Source organism: Carassius carassius, chromosome 10 (genome assembly GCF_963082965.1).
Source record: "Carassius carassius chromosome 10, fCarCar2.1, whole genome shotgun sequence".
NCBI classification, from domain to species: domain Eukaryota; kingdom Metazoa; phylum Chordata; class Actinopteri; order Cypriniformes; family Cyprinidae; genus Carassius; species Carassius carassius.
In genome coordinates this window covers 15,193,943-15,216,832 of record NC_081764.1, presented here as the reverse complement: position 1 = coordinate 15,216,832, position 22,890 = coordinate 15,193,943, and the positions used below count along the sequence as shown (strand labels likewise).

The following is a 22,890-nucleotide window of genomic DNA, read 5'->3' as shown; positions in this document are numbered from 1 at the left end:
ACATTTGTTACATAATAAATATAATATTATAATAGATTTATGAATGTCAGCTTTTACTTGTAAGCGTATGATAGCTTAATGTGCCATGGATGTCCTTCAACACAAAATCTCATATATTATTATATTATATGCCAAATGTCCGTTAATGAAATTGTAATTGAATTCAGAAAAACTCTTTCTTTCTTTTTGAGGAAAAACTTTTTTGCTTAATATGTTTCCTGTTATCTTTGTATTGACCACAGGCACATGTTATTTTGTCAGTAGAGATCATACTGTTAATCATCAGCCATAAAACCATAATGGCTGGGATTATAGCCATATTGCTCATTTGCACTACTTCTTCTCATAGACCAACTTGGTACTATGGAACAGAATTTGATGGTCACATAAGCAGACAGTGGACATCTGTTTGGCTCGGGGATCAGCGTTGGTCTTTATGTGACTAGATTATCCATTCATTAAGGAGAATATCATTGCAGTGAGACCATTAAACTGGTGATGTTAAGAGACAACAGCTTGTCCCTAAGGATGTAATTTCATTCCAGATTGGGGCAGTAAAGCACCTAAATACCTGCTGCCCTTTGTTTTCTGATCAAAGTTGTTTGACTTGAGGGGATCGAGTAAGTGCTGGGTGGGGTTTGGACAGACTGGAATGGTCCAGCATGAGCTGTCCAACATGACGCCATAAATTGGGGTCACGTCTCATGAGCAAATCAGACGTTCGCCAGACCTGAGAGAGATTGGCACTTGGCAGAAGATATAGAGGACCTTAAAGAGACAGAAAGAAAACACAAGGGCAGAACAGGAGGAGCACGTTCACATTGAAGCCACTATGACAAGTTTTCATTCTCCAGCACTACTGCTGCCCGTCCTGCTGCTGTGGGCTGCGTGTAGTGTGTCAGACGTGCAGGCTGATGCCAGGACAGTCAAGCTGTGCGGCCGAGAGTTCATCCGTGCCATCGTCTACACGTGTGGGGGCTCCAGGTGGAGGAGATTCGGCAGTCCCCAGGATATGGAAGGTGAGTTTTCTAAAGCAGAGATTCATGCAAACTCTGAAAACATCATCATGTGCCTTAAATGCTGGTGTCAGTGTTGGGCTTTAGAACAGAGCTAGTTTATATATGTAAAAGACTTTTTACCCCCCTATAAAAATGTATTAAATTAAACCTCTTTCTATATAACAATTAATAGTAGTTAATTATCGGTTTCAATCATGTGAATGCAATCATTAGAAATATTCCACAAATGTACAAAAAGATGATTTGTTCAAAAACTTTGTAATACAATATATGTATGTAAATTTATTACTAATATAATATTTATTCTATGAACAGCCCCTGTGACCCTTTGGAAATTCTATTGAATTCTACTGAATCCTAATTAATAATTAAGTAGATGTGAAATCATTTAAAGAATTGGCAATTTAGATTATATGAGAAGATGGGAGATGGAAGGCATTTAAAAAATATTGTAAATATATATATAAAAAAATGGTAATATTGTACCATATATATATATATATATATATAATTTATTTATTTGTTTATATATAAAATATAAACATATTGAAAAAAATACATTTAATATGTATGTATTTAAATGTCAAATAAACAGTAAAACAATGAAAAAAAAGTATGCTAGTTTGTAAAAGTATAGAAAACTAGATGTATTTTTTTTCTATGTACTGCTTATTTGACATTTATATTTTCTCTAAAATGGTTCTATAAGTTGCTAAAAAAGTTTCTGCAAGTGACCTATGATTGTATGAGTATCTAAGCATCTCTTCTTCTTTCTTACTCTTAAAGTCTGATGATATTTAACAGAGCACTGCTTTAATCGTATCAGTGAGATCAAGTCCTCTCCAGTCAACAGATAAACAACGTCTGGTGACATTACATTCCCATTAGACTGAGATGAGCTGAGTTAATGTAGTGGAGTTGAACTCCTGGCTTTTTCACAGTGCAGCAAACACAATCTCCTGTCTCTAGTCTGAGTACTGTTGATTCAAAAGTCACAAAAGTTTACAGCATAACTTTGTGTTTTGTGTTTGTCATTGCACAGGGTTTTTTAATGCAGATCTAAGCAGTTCTGAGGATCTGAGTGAGAGTCTGGGATCTGACCTGACCAGACGAGACCTGAATAGCGTTTGCTGTCAGATGGGCTGCAAGAAAAGTGACCTCACATTGCTCTGCTGAGAACCGAACCTGTGTTTTTCTATTTTTTTCTCACCTCAGTTTTTTTCTCATGTTTTCTTCCACATCGAGTTCAGATGAATGTACAGTCAGCTGTGATTCATGTAACAGCTTAATTTGCCAGTAGATGATACTAATTTATGTAAAAAGCATGTCTAATTTGGGATTAGATCATTCTGCTTCACTTGTACTCTAAGCTGCACCATGAAATGTGGTTTAATATCAAGTTACCAACAGCAGTGAAATCACATAATGAGGTCCACGGCACTAATCTTGAATTCAAAGTGTTTAATTGTAACTTGTATTTGCAAACTTTGTCAATAAACATTATTGCATATGCATAAAAGGTGTTTATTTTCCCCCAACAAATGTGAAAATCACCAGTATGATTTCACAATATTTTATTTTCTGACTCCTTCTTAAGTTTTTGGTGGTTAAACCAATTTGGACCTAACTGAGTATTGATATGAAACTATATTAAGATGTTCTGTATTAAATTCAATATTATACTACTACATTTCAGGCATAATATTTTACAGTAATATTAGTTGATAAATTTTAAACATAACACAATACATCAATTTATCAGGCGTATACGTTTTATTGTTTTGGAGAGAGCAAAGTAATCTCAGGATTTCAGATCTTTGTTAACATTTTTTTGTACAAACACATCTTGCACATGTTGCTGAGAAAAAATGATTTACAGTTACCAGACAACACACACACACTCATAAACTCTTCCTTTTGCACACACACACACACACACACACACACACACACACACACACACGCACGCACGCACGCGCACACACACACACACACACACACACACACACACACACACACACACACACACTCGTACAAGCACACTCTTCCTCGAACACATACACAACTTCACACAAACTAATGCAATTCAACATTCACACACAGCTCCACCTACATCGAAACTGATACGAGTTTTCTTATTTCTTTTGGTCACATTTTGACATTTCACTTAGACCATGTAGACATACTGATTAAGCATTACACGCAATTAAATTCATAGGTTTTTTCTCTCGGCTGACAGACCCCAATTTGTTCTTCGATTGAACTCAGTGCAATAAAAACCCCTTTAGTTAAGTGCTCAGAAAATATGCAATGCAGTGTTAACAGATGGTGGTGCTCATCCTTAACGTTAAATGTGGATGGAAACCTGTGACTCAGAAAGCACCAGCATATTCTTCTCCAAACCATCACAACGTCTACATCACACACTCAAACATGTAACCAAAATGTTTGTTCTTGACATTGAACATCAGAGCATCTGGGAAGTTAAACAGTAACACAGTGTTTTAGTTTTTTTCCTTTTCCTTTTTTTCCACAAGAAACAATATTTTTCACTTTATTCATAGGTTTAAACATTTAAAAAATATGCAGCTTATTTTCTCTTAAAGGACAATTCTGGAGATACACGTATAAATGAAAAAAGAAAAAGCGATTTGGTCATTTAACCACTCGAGAACCTTGTCATCTCACAGAGACCATTACCATTTGCAAAATAAAGATGTTCTGAAGCGCAGGGGCTCATGCTCAGGAGGCTGGATACAAACACATCTGCATGAATGATAAAAGAATTTACAATGTCCAAAAGCTGACAATCCATGTTGAACTAATAGTGCTGCTATACATAACACTGTAATAACATCAAGCGTGACGCATCTGGGTAAGATACAGTATCCTGTTTCGTTTTCTCTTTCAAATGCACCCCTGACCCAATATAGCATAACTTTTCTGTTGCACTTGAGTTAAAAAAACATATCTGAAATAAATTTAAAAATTATACCCCAGCATTATACTGTACACAGCTTACCCAACTACACAGATAACAAAAAGTCAAAAACCTCAAGGATCCTAAATATGATACCATTCAAAGTCTATTCATATACAGTGTAACTTGTTTAATTAATTTTTTTTTATACAACAAATCATGAATAAATAAAAATAGAATGATGTCATGTACTCTGATGTCTAACACTGTTCCTTCGGGAACAACAGAAAGGCTATTTAACAATACAAGAAAACACCAAACGGCCTTCAAGATATATATTTTCAATTTAAAAATGAGTTTTCTGTTGAGCGAAATCATTTTTTTTTATGAGTCTACTGCAAGCGGGACATTTTTAAAGCTGTGGCTGTCTAAAAACAGATTTGACAAAATATAATTTCCATTATTTTCCAATTAATGAACCTGACTGTGGTGTGTAAATGAAAATGAGATATTCCTGAATACGTTTTCATAACTAAATAAGCTTGAGCAATACCAAAATCCGATGCAGACCTCATATTACATGCAACATTATAGCGCCATCTTGTGGCTGAGGCTCATTCATCTTTTAGACAGTCACTTGTTCACTGTACTAATTTGCTACCTTGTTCGAAAATTTGATACTGAATGCATAGAGTAATAAAAACATCACATGTTCAGTATCACTTTTAAAGAAGGATACAGAGAATTCAGGTTCAGGTAGGCACAGCCAATAACACGTCGAACAGAAACAGAGGCTTAACCTTACGAACAAACCCAAGTCATTTAACTGCCGTAAAACAGATGTTGCAAAGTGAATACAGTTCACAATTAGAAGTACACCCTAAAACGGTCCACATTTTACAATGCAAGTTTACAATAATACTTCTGGAGTGTGTGTGAGGTCCACCTGTATTGTACATCTACAAAGGTTTATCCATAAGGTCAGGTTGGGGTCATGTCCTGTGTTTTAAATATTCAGAATTGGTCCAAAATATGCAGACTTGCATGGTGTTGTTTAGTTGTCTGCCATGTATTTTCCTATGATAAAAGCACACACAGTGTAACTTATTTTCCCAATGCCTCCATAATCTCATGTTCTGACTCTCCTGCAGATTCCTAGCAAATTAATGATCAAAACAGATGCATAACTCACCTGCTGCAAACCTCTTCTTGATGAGGGAAAAACGATATCCAAGGCCAACCAGCTCAATGTCACAGCCTGACAGAGTGCTGCCCTCACTGGTGAACTGCACTGACACCGGGGTGGGTTTACTGGGACCCTCAGTCAGCTGGAAACGGGCCAGCAGAGATCCCACACCTGAAGATACAAAAAAAGAGTGGATGGAAAAAAGAGATGCAATCATTATATTATTATTTATAAAATGTGTCTGTTTCAAATAAATGCTGTTCTTTTGGCATTTCCAAATTCCAAAATATTCAGCAGCATAATAAAACGATTTCTGATGGATCATGTGACACTAAAGAATGGAGTAATGGCTGTTGAAAATTCAGCTTAGCCATCAAACATTTTCAAATATAATACAATAAAATACATTTCTTTTATATTGTAATAATTGTTTTACGATATTAAAAATATTAGTCTTTTTTACTTTCTAGTTTTTGATCACATAAATGAAGACTACAGATGCCAAACTTTTGAACAATAGTGTATATATACACAAGAATGAACCATGAATCTGACCTCCATTCTCAGACTTTTGAGAAATATCTGGAATCTTCCATAAGATTCTCTGCTGTTCCGCATTCCTATAAACATAGCAATAATAAAAAATATAAATTCTTCCTCCACATCTAATACAGCTCATAGTATCATTTTTTCAAACCCACGCAATCTAGTGCAAATCACAATGCTTTATTTTCACAATGACAATTATATTTTGGAAGGACTAGAAGAATCCAGTCCATCTCTCACCAGGCAGCTGGAGGAAGCACAGCCTGCAGTTTGCTGACGCCTCCGTCCACAGGGATGAGGAACTGAACATTGTTTAGGGCGACAGGAGTGGTCATGGCCCCACCGTTGTATTTGTAGTCTATCCTCAGATCAGTACTGGTGGGCTCACACCTCCAGCTCACTGCTAGATTTAGAGGAGTGGATTGTGGGCCCTTCGGTAACACCTGAGGCAAATTTGGTAACGAAGTGTTAATGACATTCAAATGGTATGAGATGGTAAAAGTTCATTTTATTATTAGTTTGTTTTAAATGACATTTTTATTTCGTCAACTTAACAATTTCAGAACTTTACTAGGTCACTACTTGATGTCCAAGGTCAAATCTGGGTCCCGAAGCAAAACCAATTGAGAAGCACTTAAGTAAAATATGAGGCAAATACCAGTTCTAGATTTTCTAAAATCCAATGACTTCAAGTACTCGTATGCCTCTGTAGTTAGTGTTGCTTTGAGGTTCTCACCTGATATTTCAGCATGTCTACATTGTAGTAAGTTGCTTGTGGTTTCTGCTCCGACACTTTCTTTAAATGGGTCATCAGGTTTGGCATATTCACCCAGAACTCCTTTGAGTTAGGATTGGGCTGCATGGTGTCACTGTAGGAAATTTGAAAAAGTGCATTCAATCTGCAAATCATACTTAACTAATGAGCTATTATCTGTTTTTCCAGTATCATCTTGTACACCCTTCAAAAGACACACTTCTCCTCCAAAAGTGTGGAGATCACATGTGATTAGTCATACAGTATGTGACTGTAATTGTCACAGTGAGAGGATGTGCTAAGCTATACTGAAGTATAACCTTAAGTTACAAACGCTCCTTCCATTACTAATTATGTAAGTCCATAAGCAATAATTGATCATATATTTGATGGCTGCTGCTTAATTTGAGTGACTAATAAGGAAATATATAATTAACATTCACTAGTCAATAAATATGATGGAGTTTATGGTCTGTGAAGGTTCTGTTGTAGTTGATGTTAGATGAATGTTATTACCAGCACAGTAACTGAGGGTTAGGAAGGACGTGTTCCAGACGACTGTAGTTGGTTATGCTGAAGGTTAGCACAGCAGGCGAGGGGTTATTTGCAAAATGCCGTGTGATGCCTGCTGGGAAGGACAACACCATCTCTCCAGTGATCTTCACCACACACCTTAGAAACATACATACATAAAGGTCTGTTGTGTGTAGAAACAGAGTGATCAATAAAACACCTCATAAGGGCTATTCACACTGAACAGGTTTGTTCCTTTCCACTGCACTACTTTTCATTGTATTTCTATGTAAACACGTGCTAGATGGACATGTTTGGGGTTCTAAAAAGCAGACGTTCAAGTTAAAAGAAGTTGAACTTTTAAAAAAAAAAATGCATCTCAAGATTTGTTTTTTTATTTGATTAAAAAAAAAATTATTCCAATTCCCATCTTGATGTCAAGAAAAAACACATTCTATACACTTGACCCTACATACTGTAATAAAGGACACCAATGAATAAGAATGAAAAACTGATGTATAGACAGAAGAGAGTAATAGAGTGATGGAGAGAGATGATAGGTAAACCAGGTTATAAATTAAGGACCTGTCTGAAACAGCTGTGGCGGCTTTGAGAATAAATCTGCATAAATAATTTTTGAGCTTTCATATAAAAAGAGCTAACATTTCATTGAAGTGGGAAAAAAAAGTGGAAAGAAACTCACATTATGAAATAGTTGGTTTTCTCCAATGCATGTTGGCCACAATTATTGGCACTCCTAGAAATTCTTATGAGTAAAATATTTCTGAAGTATATTCCCATTCATATTTACATTTACAGCATGACATTTTCCAGCCATGGCTTCCTGTACCACAGGATTATAAATATGAGGAACATAAAGGCCAAATTCCCTTAATCATCTATCACAAGGAGTAAAATCAAGGAATATAGTTCTGATGTGCAGAACAAGACTGTTGAACTTCACAAAATAGAACGTGGCTGTAAGAAAATAGCTAAAGCATTGAAAAACCCCATTTCCACCAGGGTAATAATTAAGGAGTTCCAGTCAACTAAAGATGTTACACATCTGCCTGGAAGAGGACATGTGTCTATATCGTACTAATGCACTGTGAGGAAAAAAAGTTTGAGTGGCCAAAGACTCTCCGAGGATCACAGCTGGAGAACTGCAGAAATTAGTTGAGTCTTGGTGTCAGAAAGGCTAAAAAACTAATATATATACAGCCCATACATCACCACATGTTGCTTGGGAAGGTTTCAAGAAAAATCCTTCTTGCTCATCTATAAACAAAGTCAAGCATATTCAGTTGTCAGACAAGACTGGAACTTCAAATGGGACTGGCTTCTATGGTGAGATCAAAAAAAAGAAAAAAAAGAGCTTATTGGCAGTAAAGCAAACAGAGATAAAACAGTACCCCAGGTCCACAGTTAAATATACTGCTGGATCTTTAATATTATGTGCGTATTTTTCTGCCCGAAGTCTCTTGTTCAAATACATGACATCATGGATTCGATCAAATACCAACAGATGAAAAAATGACTGCCTTTGTTAGAAATCGTATAATGGGTCGTGTTTGGATCTTCCATCAGGACAATGATCCAAAACAAACATCAAAATCAACACAAAAATGGGTCACTGAGCATAAAAGGAAGCTTCAGCCATGGCTGTCTCAGTTCCCTGATCTGAACCCTATAAGATGAGTGGGGTGAACTGAAGAGAAGAAGCACCAACACCGAGCTGGTATTCTAAAGGATCTGGAGAGATCCTGTATAAAGCAATGGTCTCTGAACTCATCAGGCATTATAGGAGAAATCTCAGAGCTGTTATCTTGGGAAAATGACGTTGCAATAATTGGGTGCCAATAATTGTGGCCAGCGTGAACTAGAGAAAAAACGAGATTTTTTCCCCCATTTTCCAGTTTTACTAAAATAATAGTTTAGAATTTTTTGAATGAATGATCAAAAGGATAAATGATGCAGATTTATTTTTACAGTCATCTTTTCTCATATTTACCAAGGATGCCAATATTAGTGGAAGGCACTGTATGTGTACATATTTACATATGTTATTGACTATGACTTTAAACTGAAATGTCAAATGGTGTAACTAGTTACTGGTTGACTCGTATTACAAGTCTTTCTGTTAGGGGCCAATTTAGTCAAATATCACTGATTAAAAGTGTGATATAAACTAACCTACTACTAGGAGCTATTTTTTACTGAAAAATGTCCTGGGTGTTCCAAGCTTTATAATAGCAGTTAATGGGTGGTGATATTCAATAGTCCAACAGAAACTTGGTTCTCACGATACTAGCATATTCTCACCAGAACTTATGCTATGCCTAAATCCTACATCATCTGCTGGAACGCCACTCTCTCTTGTATGTGTGTATGTCTTTCTATTAGACTATTGACTATTACCACCTATTCACTGCCATTATGAAGCTTGGAAGAGCCAGGACATTTTGAAATACAACTCTGACTGTATTTGTCTGAAAGAAGAAAGCCATATACTCCTAGGATGGCTTGAGGGTGAGTACATTTTTGGATGAACTATCCCTTTAAGCAATATATAATATTATATAATATAATGTAATATGTACAGTACATACATGATTTAATAATGTTACAGAATGAAGTGGGTGTCTACATTTGAACATAAATTCAGTGATAAAATAAATGTTAACCATTAACCAAATGTTAATTCATAAACTTTCTGATATTTTATAATTTATGCGATATAACAGAACCCCTTTTCTCCCAATAGATGCCACGATATAATACGACATTACAATACAAAATGACAATATGAAAATTTAAATTACAACACGATACATGAGTTCACTGTTCATCACTTGATGATTTCTTGTTATTCTTGATATGTTGTTTTCAGCATTGAAAAAATAAATAAATAAAACCACTTCAGCTGAACTTGTTGTCATTCATGCTTGATTTTCAGTGTCAATGTCTTCAACAAACAATGGCCTTTGGCTGTAGAAGCAACATGGTCAGGTGGTGTAACTGGTTTGTGTCAATTGGCATAACCAGTATTTTCCCTAAAAATATAATTATATACAGGAAAATTAATGTGGAATAAAATGTAATCATCTAGTTTGGTATAATAACATGGTTTTCGAGATTTTTGTCAAAGATTACTTAGAAAACAGAGGTGTTTTCAGCATAATGAAGTTCCGCCAAATATTGCAAAAATGCATTAAAATCTATATTTAGTCTATGTCTACACGACTAAATGTAGACTAGACATCTAAACTAGTCTTAGCTTCATTAGACTAAATGAAGTATTTATTTCTGTGAGTATGCTTGCAATCTAGGTGGGTAAAATATTTTATATTTTTCAATCTTTGGCAGTTACACCATTTGATATTTTCAGGTACATTCAGTCTTAAATTTTGTTTAAAATGGAGCAAATGTCCTTTTTAATTACATAAAAGCAACATGAAAAATGCTATGTATGTACGCTATGTACCTGTTGCATGCTTTTATATGTATATATATATATATATATATATATATATATATATATATATATATATATACACAGTACAGACCAAAAGTCTCATTCAAAGAGTTTTCTTTATTTTCATGACTCTGAAAATTGTAGAGTCACACTGAAGGCATCAAGGGCTATTTGACCAAGAAGGAGAGTGATGGGGTGCTGCGCCAGATGACCTGGCCTCCACAGTCACCGGACCTGAACCCAATCGAGATGGTTTAGGGGTGAGCTGGACCGCAGACAGAAGACAAGAGGGCCAACAAGTGCTAAGCATCTCTCGGGGAACTTGGAAGACCATTTCAGGTGACTACCTCTTGAAGCTCATCAAGAGAATGCCAAGAGTGTGCAAAGCAGTAATCAAAGCAAAAGGTGGCTACTTTGAAGAACCTAGAATATGACATTTTCAGTTGTTTCACACTTTTTTTGTTATGTATATAATTCCATATATAATTCCACATGTGTTAATTCATAGTTTTGATGCCTTCAGTGTGAATCTAATGTGTGTGTATATATATATATATATATATATATATATAAACATGGTTCTGAGATTGTCACATACTTATTGGGGTCAGCTCCTTTGAAGTAGGCACTAACTGTCTCTGTGAAAGCTGCAGCAACAGGCAGTGTGTCCTGGGCCCCCATGGTGAGGGGACTGGGCCCTCGAGAACAGCCTGAGAGAACAGAAACACATGCCGTTACAGCATGCTTACAAACAAAACACAATTTCGATTATCACTGAGATACAACGCAGAGACAAATACATGGGTGACAAAGAACAAGAAAAATGGAAATACAAACAAATAGACTCTCTTAGTTTGAGACAATCAGGAGCTGCCAAAACTAATTTTTCAATTTTCACTTAAAGGCACAATATGTAATTTTTCTGCTTTAAAAATAGCAGATATCACTATATCTATGTTATATATATTTTTTTGTTGTGTACTTACATTATCCCGACAGTTTCCACGAACTTTAAAATCCGGAGAAAATTATAGTTTAATTAGAAGACACGGCACATTTCTTTATTTCCGTTTTGTCGCCCGTCTATGGCGTCATATAAACTTTGACCCCTCTAGTTTATCTAACTTCCTGTAGAACCGCCAAATACAAAGGTGAACAGAAGCAAAGACGAGACGAAGAAGAAAAAGTAGTAGCTAGCCTTGATCGAGACTATTATATTTTATATTTATATTGTTTATATTCGTATTTATACCTCAATCAATAACTTAGTTATGGATCATGATTATGCTTTGCCTGCACGTTCTGTGAAGCGCAAACGTACGGGTGAAATAAATGACCTGAGAAGGTTTTGGGACGAAGAAGAAATGAGACACGGGTAAATATTGGAGTTGCATTTCCAAGATAGAGAGAGCTTCGTGACAAGCTGAAACTACAGAGAGATGCTTGCATTCTAATAAACAGGTATGCATCCATTCAGCTAACTATATCTATCCGTATATTTTGTGAAACGATGATGTCTGGTGTAAAACGCAGACGGACTAGCTCTCATGTAGAGTATAATGTAAATCTACATGTGTTCTGTATCTAGCTGGATAAAGTAGCTTCAAATGCAGTTCACTATCTTGTTCGATATCATAGTATAAACGTAGCCTAATTATAATTATTAACGAAAGGCAACCGTGTTTTTTTTTTAACATATATTACTACTAGCTAGATGGAATATTGATTTGATAGGGGTCTGATAATTCATATATCTCTCCGTTCGAAAATACGTGATTGTCAAAATACTAAGGCCGGTGACACACTGGCTGCGTGGCGTCTCTGCTGCGTGCCAGAAGCGTGGCGCGCTGCTGCTGCTGTAGGTGACAGAGGGAGACCGCTGACAGACTAGGCTCTTGTCTTCATGACAACAATATCTATACTTCATGTTGAACATAAATATAAAGCCTACTGATAAAGGACACCGTCAACAGTATTGACGGCAAAATAGACTTATGTTTGACAGGTGCAATATTTGCATTTAAATTACATTTGTATCTGAATTTATGTCAACCTATAGACTTTCAAACATCAAAATGTCATGAATTAATATGTATTTGTGTACAAAATTACATATAAATATATTTTCCTATTATATTTTGCCTGGAAACGCTTCCAACACGCGTGCGTGTCGCGTGAAAAATAGGCGCCGGTTCTGTTTCTAGCATGCACACATTTTCCGCGCGGCTCGAGCCGCGCCTGAGACACGCGTCTCACGCAGGCAGTCTGCAAGCTCTAACCCAGGGATCCTCAAATCTGGACCTCGAGATCCACTTTACTGCAGAGTTTAGTTCTAACCCTAATCAACCACACCTGAGCATGCTAATCAATGCCAGTCGGTGTCTTCAGGATCATTAGAAAATCACAGGCAGGTGACTTTCATCAGGGTTGGGGCTAAACTCGGCAGTGCATTGGACCTCCAGGGCAAGATTTGAGGAACCCTGCTCTAACCTATTAACATGGGAGCCGAATTAAAACTGACACGCCACGCAGCTGAGACGCTTGCGCCACACATCCAGTGTGTCGCCGGCCTCAGTTAAAATGAGTGAGGAATGTGGGGAGCGACAGAGCGCATGTTCCAATGAACAACAACTCCCATGAGCCTACACTCTTTCCCGACGTCATCAAAGTACGTCTCATGTTATTGTTTTGATTGAGTGACCCCTGGTGGCCAAAAATTCAACCCAGACCCTAAACTCTAGAACAATGCCTTCTTCAGATGGACTCTATTTTCTGTTGACTTAGCTTGACCACACTGTTAAGACTAGTCAGTAAAAGCAAGCTTGTTCAATCTGATTTAATGTTGAATAGGCTAATCGTGATTAGATTTCACCTCAAGCATTAGTTCCCAAAAGGGCAGTTCACTAGCGGGGCATACAAACTGATGAAAATTGATGCCCATATAAAAGAGGGCCCATTCAAAAAAGATGCACTCTGGTTTCAATAATAATAATAATAATAATAATAATAAAAAAAGATTAAAAAAAATACTCAGGCATGACACTTAACTAAAGTAAAAATGAGCAGTTATTTATATGGCTGACTTTAATTAAGAAAGCAGCAAAGACACTTGTAAATAAATTGGCATTAAAACCACTAAGCATATCTGTATTAATTAATGTAATGTTTTTTTTTTATATTTATTTTAAGGAATATTAAATCTGGTTTTGTGTGAATGGGATGAGAATCTGATGATTCTAATGCAGATTCCAATTCCAATGCTTTAGGTTCCTTAATGATTATTTTAATAATATTGAGGAACAATAAATGCACATTGTTTCAAATTTTGGAAAACTATTTCAGATTTGACACAAACCGTAACAATATACAATTACAAATGAAATGTTTCAAATTGTAACTATATGCCTGATGAAGGTCAGTGGACTGAAAAATTGCATCTTTATAAATTGTAACATCTTTTACAATTGTAAATTGTTAATGCAATTCCATTAATTTGGATTCATAAGAACAATCAAGGATAGGTGTAATATATGCAAAATATGGAAGAGAAAAAGAAAGGAAGTTGAAACAGAAAACACTCAGTTTCAATGGCATGCATTTGAAGCTGAATCATAGTGTTATGATCCAAGACCACAGTCGAAATGATGAGATCAAAGCAGACGAGCCACAACAAGAACGAGAAAAAACACAGTATTAGCGACAAAGGTAAAAATACGATGATCCTTGAAAGAAAAGAAAACCTTGCCAATGATTGTAAGATGAACAGTTAAATGGCAAAGCAGGTATACAGAGCAAAGCAGATGTTTGGAAGACAAGCAAATGTGTCACAGTTGGTTTTGATGAAGGAACGAACATGTGAGAAAAAGGGGGAAGTCAGATGTCAGATGAGACTTGAGTGTGCACGCGCTACGTCCTTAGATATTAACCCCAACTTACCTTCAAATGTTAAATAAAACTTGCCTCTGTCAAACCACACGAGGGAGGGCTGGTCTGTCTCTGTGTTGGAGGGGGAGGAGGTATAAGGATAGGGGGAGTGAGGAGAGGCAGGGAAGGAGAAGTGGGAGAGAAGGACAGTAGCGTGAGTCACACACAGGTCCATCATATGGCACAGTGATGGGGGCCAGGGGCACAGGTCAAAGGTCAAAGACGGTCACAATTCACTGCAGACGGAGATGACTATGATATGTGAAACATTCACAAATGTTGAACAGCACAGTGGGCAAAAAGAAAAAGAAAACAATCAAATTCAATCTTTGTGTAGTTATCAGTCATTTTATTTGAAGCAAGACTCGAAGTATGGAAATAAGGTGACATACAGCTACTATTAGCTTCAGATTTATATTAATAACAATGCATGTGCAAACTACAATTATGGTCTTACAAATATTTCAAAATTCTGAATAATTTATTTATAATATCAGGACAGATGAAAGCTGGAGATGATATGAGCTACTTATACGAATTAATGCCTTTAGATTCAAGGATGACGTTAAACAGCTTAAACTTTTGAAGGAACAGATCATCTAAAAAGTTTTTAGTTTTTAGTTTTTAGTCTTGAAGTCTTTTTGATGAAGAAAAAAATATTTTTTATAATTAGATGGCTTGTACACTGTTCATTTTCCCCCCAAAATTCTAAAAGCCGACATCCTGCCAACTATATTACATTTATTCATTAAGAAGATGTTGATGTCTAAAGTTACTTGTATCACAGCAGTAGTCCTTAGGAATTTTGCACTATATTCTAAGTCTTTTGAAGCCATACAATACCTTTATGTGAGGAACACACTGAAATTTAAGTTGTTATTGATGAATGTATTGAGGTTAATGATCCTTCCCGGAGAAGAAGATTATCATCATACAGTGATTTACATTTCAATCTGATCCTTACACAAATTATAATATAACAAAAGTCATACAGACTATTTTTATGGTGCTTTTATAATAATTTATCATAATTTCATTTACGTTTGTTTACGTACTGTGATTGTTTCCATGGAACAAATAACAGCAAATAGGTTTAGAATAACATGAGGGTAAATAAATAATGACAAAATTTCATTTTTGGGTGAACATTTTTTTATTATTACTTATTACATTAATTATTACAAGTGCTTTTGGTATCATCTGTGCAATGTGAATGTAGGAAGTTAGAGTCTGCATTTTGTGAAAAGTATATCGTATATTTCTTCATGTCTGATAAGTGAATGGGAGAAGGTAGCTGCAGTTGGGATGATAGACAACAGGGGGCAGTACTGAGTGACACAACAGGGAAGAGTATGTGAGGGCTTCTACTCTGCTGGAGAGGGGTGATACAATTTCAGACAAAACTAGGACCAAGACTACGAATGACATGAAGATCACTTAAGCAATGAGAAGATGTGATTTGTACAGTAATACTGAGCAATGTGTAACTGTAAATTTGACGTTCTAATGCTGCGTTCCCTTCAACTCAGAAAGTCCTAACTGGAAAAGTGCAACAGAAGACCAACTGAATTTGACTTGGATTTTTTTTTTTAGCATAATGTAAAATTATTAATAATAAAAAAACAATTACACACACACACACATCTCTATCTATCTATCTATCTATCTATCTATCTATCTATCTATCTATCTATCTATCTAAACATTTACTTTAAAGCAAATAAAACAAATCAATGAGTCTAAATTCTTACAAACTTACCATGAATTAAAAAAAATTACCATGTATTGTCAGATTATAAATACATTAACATATTTGTATGAGTTAGATATACATGTTAATACATTAAATTGTTCCTATTTTTATCTGGTTTCTTATGTTTTAACTTTATTTGACAATATATCGGAATTATTGACAATTAAACGGCTGCAAAGATAAAGGCAATGTCATTTTGTTTCCTTATCCTCCAAGCATCACACACTTTATGGTTGAAAAAGAGTAGGAATATGCTACATTCAACTTTGAATGAAATGCAGCATAGATGGTGTGGATGTTGATGATAAAATTTAAAGATCTAAATTTAAAGATCACCTGTGAGGATTAAAATCATGTGGCAGTAAAGCTTGACATTTGAAGCATGACGATGTTAGCAATGTGTTTTACCCAGATGCAACATCAGAGAGCTCTCCATTCAAACTAGTGTGATGGCAGGCATACTGATCAGCTCTGCAGACACTTGGGCCAAATTCCAGGCCGCACTTCAAACACTGAGAGGCTGTGTGTGTCTGTGTGTGTGTGTGTGTCTGTCTGTCTCATCTGTTTCAAGCAGGATGGTGGTGCTCTTTGAGTTTTTTTGAAGAGTCTTCAGCCAGAAAGAGGATTTTCAGGGAATATAAAACTCTTCTGTTCCTGGTTCTTGATGTCAGTGCAGATGTAAGATGTGGGATGTTGCGTAACTTATACAGGCGACGCAATCTCTAACATGCATGATGAGCTACAGACATGGCATCTTTTTGTTTATTGGCTGTGCTGGCAGCTTAAATGCCAAGCTTCCATTATAAGTGTACTGCAGTAATCAACAATGAGCAACATAATCTGCCCATGGACATTAAAGCGTTAGTTCACCCAAAAAGGAAAATTATGTCATTAATAACTTACCCTCATGTCGCTCCAAACCCGTAAGACCTCCATTTATCTTTGGAACAGAGTTTAAGATATTTTAGATTTAGTCCGAGAGCTCTCAGTCCCTCCATTGAAGCTGTGTGTACGGTCTACTGTCCATGTCCAGAAAGGTAAGAAAAACATCATCAAAGTAGTCCATGTGACATCAGAGGGTCAGTTAGAATTTTTTCAAGCACTGAAAATACATTTTGGTCCAAAAATTGCAAAAACTAGGACTTTATTCAGCATTGTCTTCTCTTCCGTGTCTGTTGTGGGACAGTTCAAAACAAAGCAGTTTGTGATATCCAGTTCGCGAACGAATCATTTGATGTAAACGGATCTGTTTGAACCAGTCCACCAAATCGAACTGAATCGTTTTAAACGGTTCGCATCTCCAATAAACATTTATCCACAAATGACTTGAGCTGTTAACTTGTTTACTGTGGCTGACACTCCCTCTGAGTTAAAACAAACCAATATCCCGGAGTAATTCATTTACTCAAACAGTACACTGACTGAACTGCTGTGAAGAGAGAACTGAAGATGATCACCGAGCCGAGCCAGATAATGACTTGTTCACGAGTCAAGAACCGGTTGCATCAGTTTTCGGATAACCAGTAGTTCTTTTCACTAAACTAAACTATTTAATTCAATAAACCGGTTGAAGAAAACGGTTCACCGGTTCTTTTGCGCTCGACATAATGTCATTGGCGATGATTGCAAGCCTTCGGTTTACCTGGCCTCATAACATTAGCACAGAATCGGTTCAGAATCAATCACCAAAAGAATCCGTTTGGTTCAGACGCCCTGTGTGTCAGTCTGCTTCACGCTGAATCACACAACACATGCGCAGTATCATCAGCTCCTCGGTTCTCGAATCGGACGCGTCTGAAAGAAACGGTTATTGACTCATGAACGAGTCAATCGTTCATTCGTTATCTGGCTCGGCTCGGTGTTCATCTTCAGTTCTCTCTTCACAGCAGTTCAGTCAGTGTACTGTTTGAGTAAATGAATTACTACGGGATATTGGTTTGTTTTAACTCAGAGGGACTGTCAGCCACATTAAAAAAGTTAACAGCTTAAGTCATTTGTGGATTAATGCGTATTGGAGACGCGAACCGTTTAAAATGATTCAGTTCGATTTGGTGAACTGGTTTAAGAAGATCCAGTTACATCGAATGATTCATTCGCGAACCGGATATGACAAACTGCTTTGTTTTGAACTGTCCCACATCAGACACGGAAGAGAAGACAATGCTGAATAAAGTCCTAGTTTTTGCTATTTTTGGACCAAAATGTATTTTCGATGCTTCAAAAAATTCTAACTGACCCTCTGATGTCACATGGACTGCTTTGAAGATGTTTTTCTTACTTTTTTGGACATGGACAGTAGACCGTACACACAGCTTCAATGAAGGGACTGAGAGCTCTCGGACTAAATCTAAAATATCTTAAACTGTGTTCCAAAAATAAACTGAGGTCTTACGGGTTTGGAACAACATGAGGGTAAGTTATTAATGACATAATTTTGCTAACTGGGCGAACTAACCATTTAAGTAATAAATGACCTGGAAAAATCCTTTAATGACTCTTTACGTGAAAATCAACTCATTTTCTATCTTACTGACTAATTTAGTCACTGGTGAAACTTCAAAAGAACACCATGAATGAGCTATACTCTGACAACTGACACTATGGGAAATCAGAGGTCTCAGTCCAATCCGTCAAATCAGGAAGGGTTTATAGCATACCTGCTGGCATGTCTGCCCGTCTCTCAAAGCTGGGAAGTTTTTCTACAAAAGCATCGTCTTCTGACATCAGCCCAAAAGACAGGACAAAAAAAGACGACAAAACACAAACAAAAAATAAACGTAATTCAAATTAAATGGCAAATGATTGCAAAGAAAACCAAAAAGGTCACAGTCATTAAACTCAGGCATCACAATGGATGCACAGCACACATTTAAAAAAAAAAAAATAAATAACTGAAGAAAAAATTTTTATAGTTGAAAAAAATAAAAATAATTAAATAGTAAAAAATTCCAAAAGGAAGGAATAGCACATGCAACAGATAGACCTACATACATCAAATGAATCAAAAACTCTTGATTCACAAGACAAAGTAGTTTGCAAATCTCAGGAAATGCTGATACTGAAAATACAAAAACAAAAAACTACTTGTCCAGCATTAATGAAACCATCCGATAAAAGCATTCAAACTGGTACAGCAAATGCCATACATGGCATTTCAAAAAGTCCAGCAAAGACACAAATAGCTTATTAAGTTTGTGTGTTATCTGTATAATTTTTCTTTAAATAGTAAAATATGTTTTTTGATCTTTTTGTTTATTTTCTACAATTCAAAGACAGGTTACTTTGATTAACGATTAAATCGCTTTATCTATACCAAAGGTCTCCAAACACCGGGCTGTGGAAGTGTTGCCACTGGGTCGCAAGAACGGTCTGGGAAAAATGTGTATAGATATAACACTGTTATTTATTGCACATTAATGATTGTTCTAATTATTCTGTATTTTCGTTTGTTGTATGAGTTTGCTATGGAGTAGCAATTTGAAAATTCGTGTAAATGAAACGTTCAATTATATGAATGATTGTTCTGATCTGTCATATATTAGGTGTTAAACAGATCGCAGTTGATGCGTGATACATATGGACCAGACCCCTCAGTGCGGCACTCATATGATTGGCAGATTCATTTGCCCATTTAAAAATTCAAGCGATTTTAAACCACAAGAAGAAGCGAAAGAGAGCTTGACTCGTTACTCACACTGTTTTCTGTGCACAGCAGCCGCATGCACCCGAAGCATGCACAGAGACGTGTTTCAGACAGTGCGCAAATAATACAGAGTTGATTCATCTTTAAAAAGCTGGGAAAATATTACTACAGTGAATTCAAAACCGTGCTAAATACTGAGAAACAAAGGCACTTGAGAAACAGATGCCCTTGTTATGCCAAATTCTAGTTAGAAAGGCAATTTCCAAAGCAGACACATGTAGACAGAGCAGCATGGCAAAGCAGAGAGAATGATGGGAAATGGAGTCACACCTGACACAGACACGGAGAGCTCTTTACCGACGGTGGGAGTGGTGGCTGCACTCAGAGAGTTGGTGGAGGAGATTGAAGAAGTGCTTTCTGCACGGGCCAACGGAGCCAAAGGAGGGGGACTTGACGAGTGTACAGTGGGGCTGAGCGGCTGATTCTGACAGCAAGGCAGGGAAAAGGAAGAACAGAAAGAAGGGAAGTTAGTAATAAAAGAGTAGGGGTTTGTCATTCTAGTCATATGATCAAGAGGAAATTTCAACAAAGCACGCTGTGGCAGTGTTTCTTGTATTTTGTTTCACCAAACTTAAGGTTTTTATTTAAAGAATATTACATGGGTAGTAAATATCAACCTAGGCTTGGTCTGGTATTTTGAGGTGTGAGTTCTGACATCCAATAAAAGTTTAAAATAATTACATAGTATTAAAAGGTCAGTGACATGGGAAATTTGGAGGAAACTAACAGGCACAGTAATAGTATTTTAAAGTACTGTAAATTTTTTATGTTAGCACGTACCACATCCCCTACGCTTGGTTTTCCAGGAGGCAGTTTGGGTCGTGAGGGTGGCCGAGGAGGGGGAGGGGGAGGGGGAGAGCTGCTGGTAGCCAATGGCGTAGAGGGACGTGGAGGGGAGGTGGAGCCTGTTGAGCGACAGTATTCCATTAAAGCAAAGCCATTCAAAGAGTAACATGCATCAAGCTCAATCAAAATTTCTTCCCAATTCAAATAAAATGATTGTACATTCAAGAATGTATGATACTTGACTGGAATAGTCTCAGAAATTACCTAAACAAGCCAGTCTGCTCAGATTAAATAAAACTTTAAGAGAACCATTACACTTTACACAGAAACTTGCCGAGATTACAGAAACATAGAAAACAAAAACATTAAAACTTGAAACTGCCAAAATACGATACCCAAAAATGTAGTAATATGACTCTATAATGAGGCAAAAAGTGTCAGATACCCTTCATCCTAAGGCGATGCTCCTGTAAAAACCCATATACAGTACACGTAACATGATGGTGACTGGAGTAGAAGGACTTAGTATTCAGACTCAACCAAATTTATATGTATTTCAACATGCAGAACCTTTTGTTACTGTCTATTGCCTTAGGGTATATTCTATTAATCTAAATTTGTTTTTTCAATAACGTGGATTTTTTTATATTGCTGGTTGTCATTGTTTGAGGGTTAGTTCACCTAAAATTAAGGGGCTTCAACTAATAATTTATGTTTGCTTTCCTTTTTTAATGTTAATGGTGAGAGGCAGGTTTAGTTATTCAAAATTAAAAACCTTTTCAAAATTATCAACACAATAAAACAAGTTTGCAACTAATGATTATTTTGCCAATGAAATGTCAAAACCTGGGCGACTTTCTTTTATCAAGGACACACAGAAGGATAAGTTTAGCAGAAAGTCTAAGCTGCTCTCATTCATACAATGAAACTGGATGGGGTCCAGTAGCTGTCAAGCTCCAAAAAGTACCAAAAAGCATCACAAAATGTCCATACGACTTTCAAATATTCTGATATATATATTATATATATTCTGAAATACTCATATGATAGCTTTGTGTGAGGAACAGACTGAAACATTCACTGTAAAACACTTTTTGCTAATAACTCCTTTCGTGCCCCACAGAAAACCTCATCCAGGTTTCAAAAGACAAGTAAAATGTTGATGACACAAAGTTTATTTTTTGGGTGAACTAAACCTTTAAATGTTCTGTGACCGATGGTCTGGTTGACAGGCTTTTCTTAGATAAGACTCACCACTTTCATTTCCACTCGTACCAGCTGGAGGGATGGGCCCTGGGGATGACACTACTGCCCTGTATGTGGGAGGTGGAGGAGGAGGAGGTGTCGAACGTGGTCCTTGACCAATCTCTTTGGGTGAAGCTCTGCTCTCACTTGGGTCCTCTTTTGTTGGGTTCTCTTCAGGGCTCTTCTTGTCCTCTTGGTTCAGAACCAAGGGTGAAGTGATTGTTCCTTCACTTGTCTCTACAGTGGTTGGCGGGCTGTTGGTTGAGACTGACTGGGTCTCTGTCAGGGGAGCACATAGCGAAAAGTCTGCTTTGGAGTGAGAAAGATCATCTGATTTCAGTGGGGGTGGGGCCTCTTCAACCGGAGGAGGAGGGACAGTTGCCGGAGAAGGAGTGGTGTCTTTGGGAACAGGTGGGAGGCTATCCTTTGGTGACTTAATGTAAGGAGGAGAAGGTACCAGCTCTGCAGGAGGGGGTGAAGATTTTGGTAAAGGAGGATTCGGCTCTTCTGATGGAGGTGGTGATTTAGGTAATGGGGGCACGGGTTCTCCTGGGGGAGGTGGAGATGAGGGGAGTGGAGGTGCTGGTTCTCCTTCTGAAGGAGGAGGAAGTCTTTCAGGTGACTTATCGTTGAAGCAGACCCACTTATCTCCAACATCTTCACCAGGTTTTGAAGAGTCTTCTGGGCCAAAGATGTTGTCTAGATCAGTTATAGAGGGCCTCTGCAAGGTCTCATCTTCTTTATGCCCATCTGCATCAGGAACCAGACAAATATCATAGAAAAACAGAAAAATGAAAATCAAACTGAAAGCAGAAGGAAAGACAAAGGAAAAGGAAAGAGATACCAAGTAACGCTCTTCCCTACAAAAGAGATATTTACAAGACAAGAGTACCAAAAGACAAGCACAAATTAATCCAGACACACACTCGTTGGGGTCAGATATTGATATGGACCAGGGGTGTCCAAATCTGCTCCTGGAGACACTGCAGAGTTAAGCTCCAATGTGCCCCAACAGACCTGCCTCAAAGTTTCTAGTATTCCTCAAGACCTTGATTAGCTGGTTGAG

At 37.0% G+C, this 22,890-nt stretch overlaps 2 protein-coding genes across 2 annotated transcripts in view; one reads left to right on the top strand and one right to left on the bottom strand.

Annotated features, from left to right (window-relative positions):
• The first annotated feature begins 468 nt into the window (after positions 1–468).
• Positions 469–2,259, top strand: LOC132151302 (relaxin-3-like). Its single transcript, XM_059559405.1, has 2 exons — positions 469–1,019; positions 2,062–2,259. The coding sequence occupies exons 1-2, from the start codon at positions 833–835 to the stop codon at positions 2,193–2,195; spliced, it is 321 nt and encodes a 106-aa protein (XP_059415388.1). The 5' UTR covers positions 469–832; the 3' UTR covers positions 2,196–2,259.
• A 514-nt stretch (positions 2,260–2,773) lies between these two features.
• LOC132151850 (SH3-containing GRB2-like protein 3-interacting protein 1) overlaps positions 2,774–22,890 on the bottom strand; it is a 66,980-nt gene continuing 46,863 nt past the window's right edge. Inside the window, exons 14-24 of the mRNA XM_059560293.1 lie at positions 21,834–22,574; positions 20,574–20,698; positions 20,064–20,217; positions 18,748–18,807; positions 11,012–11,123; positions 6,942–7,097; positions 6,408–6,540; positions 5,912–6,114; positions 5,681–5,745; positions 5,132–5,296; positions 2,774–5,016 (exon numbers count right to left, since the gene is read on the bottom strand). Coding sequence (XP_059416276.1) covers positions 4,994–5,016; positions 5,132–5,296; positions 5,681–5,745; positions 5,912–6,114; positions 6,408–6,540; positions 6,942–7,097; positions 11,012–11,123; positions 18,748–18,807; positions 20,064–20,217; positions 20,574–20,698; positions 21,834–22,574 — 1,937 coding nt within the window. The 3' untranslated portion in view covers positions 2,774–4,993. The remainder of the gene's footprint in view (positions 5,017–5,131; positions 5,297–5,680; positions 5,746–5,911; positions 6,115–6,407; positions 6,541–6,941; positions 7,098–11,011; positions 11,124–18,747; positions 18,808–20,063; positions 20,218–20,573; positions 20,699–21,833; positions 22,575–22,890) is intronic.